Source organism: Triticum aestivum, chromosome 3B (genome assembly GCF_018294505.1).
Source record: "Triticum aestivum cultivar Chinese Spring chromosome 3B, IWGSC CS RefSeq v2.1, whole genome shotgun sequence".
In the NCBI taxonomy this organism is placed as follows: Eukaryota; Viridiplantae; Streptophyta; class Magnoliopsida; order Poales; family Poaceae; genus Triticum; species Triticum aestivum.
The window spans coordinates 548,672,105-548,674,329 of NC_057801.1; the positions used below are offsets into that span (position 1 = coordinate 548,672,105).

General features: G+C 55.8%; 1 protein-coding gene across 1 annotated transcript; it reads right to left on the bottom strand.

Annotated features, from left to right (window-relative positions):
• Positions 1 to 472: 472 nt before the first annotated feature.
• LOC123065687 (uncharacterized) lies at positions 473 to 1,708 on the bottom strand. The gene has a single exon (XM_044488926.1). It carries the CDS (start codon positions 1,283 to 1,285, stop codon positions 713 to 715), a length of 573 nt encoding a protein of 190 aa, XP_044344861.1. The 5' UTR covers positions 1,286 to 1,708; the 3' UTR covers positions 473 to 712.
• Between the last annotated feature and the right edge of the window lie 517 nt (positions 1,709 to 2,225).

Consider the following 2,225-nt stretch of genomic DNA (forward strand, 5'->3'; position numbering starts at 1 on the left):
GGGAATGGGGCCTTGCTGGCAATCATTGGTCTACTCATTGATTACTTGCGCTCAGAACTTTCGTGCACTCATGATGATCAGAACAAGATGCATGCTCTGCAAGCTCGCCGCTCTGCTCACTTTCTCCTTTCTCTCGCTTCCATCTCCGACGACAAAAGGGCGAGTGAAATATGGAATGTAGGCCGCTGCACGGAATTCTAAGATTTTCTTTACAAACCCGCACCAGTATCAATGGCCCACTTGGAGGAGTACTTTTCTGGAAAAATAGAAGGAAAAAATGGAGTTCTTGCTAGTAGCAAGTGCGAGCATAGCATGTGTACAGGAGAAAAGGTAGGGGGCGATCCATCCATCTGTTGGTGCGATTTGCACGTCTTTCCTGGAGGTGTTTGAACAAAATCGGAACGTAGATTGCGCTGCTTAGTCCCACAGCTGCTGTAATTAGGAAATCGTAAAGAGAAAGATGCATCGTACGTACTAGCAAAAATTGTATCTTTTTCTTCACAAAAGGCATCATTCACCCTGTAAAGAGAGCAGGGGGGAGGGTGATGCTCGCTCTAAAGGAGTCGGGCCGGGGAAAGATGGGCGAAAAATAAAAGAGGCCGAAGCGCAAGCAGAGGGAATTAACAGAAGAGGAAGTAAACTAGAAAATCGAAAGGAAGAAATGAAAAGAAGAAGAAGAAGGAAAAAAGTGTGAAACAAACACCTTGTCTGATTACAAGTCATCCTCGGTGATGCTCTCCAGGTGCGGCCGCCACACGGCCACGCGCCCGCGCCGCCGGTCCCTGGCCGTCGACGCCTTCTCCTTCATGATCTCCGACAGGTACCTCTCGTTCGCCAGCAGCCGCTCCTTCTCGCCCTCCGCGCTCTGCAGGGACGCCGCTGGAGCGTTGTTGCCGGCGGCGGCCTCCCCGGACTCCTTCCTCCTCCGCCGCCTCCTCGCCGCTGGCGCGGCCGCAGTTGGCGCGGGCGCGGGCGCCTTGGGCTTGGCGGCGGCCTTGTCCGGTGCCGGGGCCATGACCGGCATGAGGAAGTAGATCTTGCCCTTCTGCAGCTCGGCATTGGGCGGCAGGATGACGGGCTTCTGCACGACGATGCCGCCGCCGCCGTCGGAGGGGCAGGTGGAGGGCGGCTTCCGGAGGACGTGCTTGGGGTAGGCCTTCATGATCTCGCCGGCGAGGACGGGCTCGCTGATCTCCTCCACCCGGCCGTTGGAGTGCACGATGCGCACCACGTCCAGGGCGCCGCACGGCAGGATGCACGCGATGCAGCACCGGATGGTCTCCATGACGCCCACTCAACTGAACCGACCGACGACCGGTCAACCTCTACCCCTCTCCCGGACCGACCCTTGCTCTTCCGCTATCCCTGTCCCCGTCGCCCCCGGTCGGCCGCTGCGCCGAGCTGGCGAGAGCTATCTCATAAGGCGGCCAGCTACGGTGGGAGGAGCTGGGTGATGTGCACGCTACACCGACGAGCGAGGGAGCTGGGAGAGAACCTCACCTGGTATCGGGTCCTTTTGGTGCGGGTATGTTCGAGCTTTTTATATAGGGGGTACCTTGGCAGGATCCTGGGCGAGCTCTGCTGTAGGGATACTATATAGACGACTCTGTATTTGTGTGCAATGGTGTATGGGGCAACTGGTTCTGTTCTTTCTGCTGTGTCTGCGCGGCCTAGCTCCTGATCACTCGGGTACTCACCAGTCAACAGTGCTACTGCCGCTCCTGACGACCACACAACTACGACTCACTCGCTGCCTTAATTTGCAGAGTGAATGAGCATCAGGGGGGGTCGATGTGCAGCAAGAAGAATTAGGATTGAGCGTGTCTCTACTCATTTTAGCCTTTCGTTTTTTTTTTCATTTCTCTTATCGTTTTGGCTTTTGAGAGGGGCCCCGTGCCTAAATCATTGCCACTCCTCAATCGTGTACTTTGGTTAAGGCTAGGGGGCTGGCTGGTTCTCATGGGCTCATCATGCCATGCGAGGAGAGTGGAAGGCGCTCTGTAAAAATTCAGCTTGGTCCATCCAGTCGGTGCGCCTGTGTAGCATCGTAGTACGGTGATTTCAATCTGCAAAGAAGGCACGTAGTAGTACGTGTGGTGACTTGAGGGCTGGGCCTGCATGGACCGCATGGCGCACGCTAGCTGCCGCCGTCACTGTTGGCATGATTGAAGGCCGCTTGATATGTTTCTCATTTAGAGACCCGTAGCGGACAAATATGCATTCAA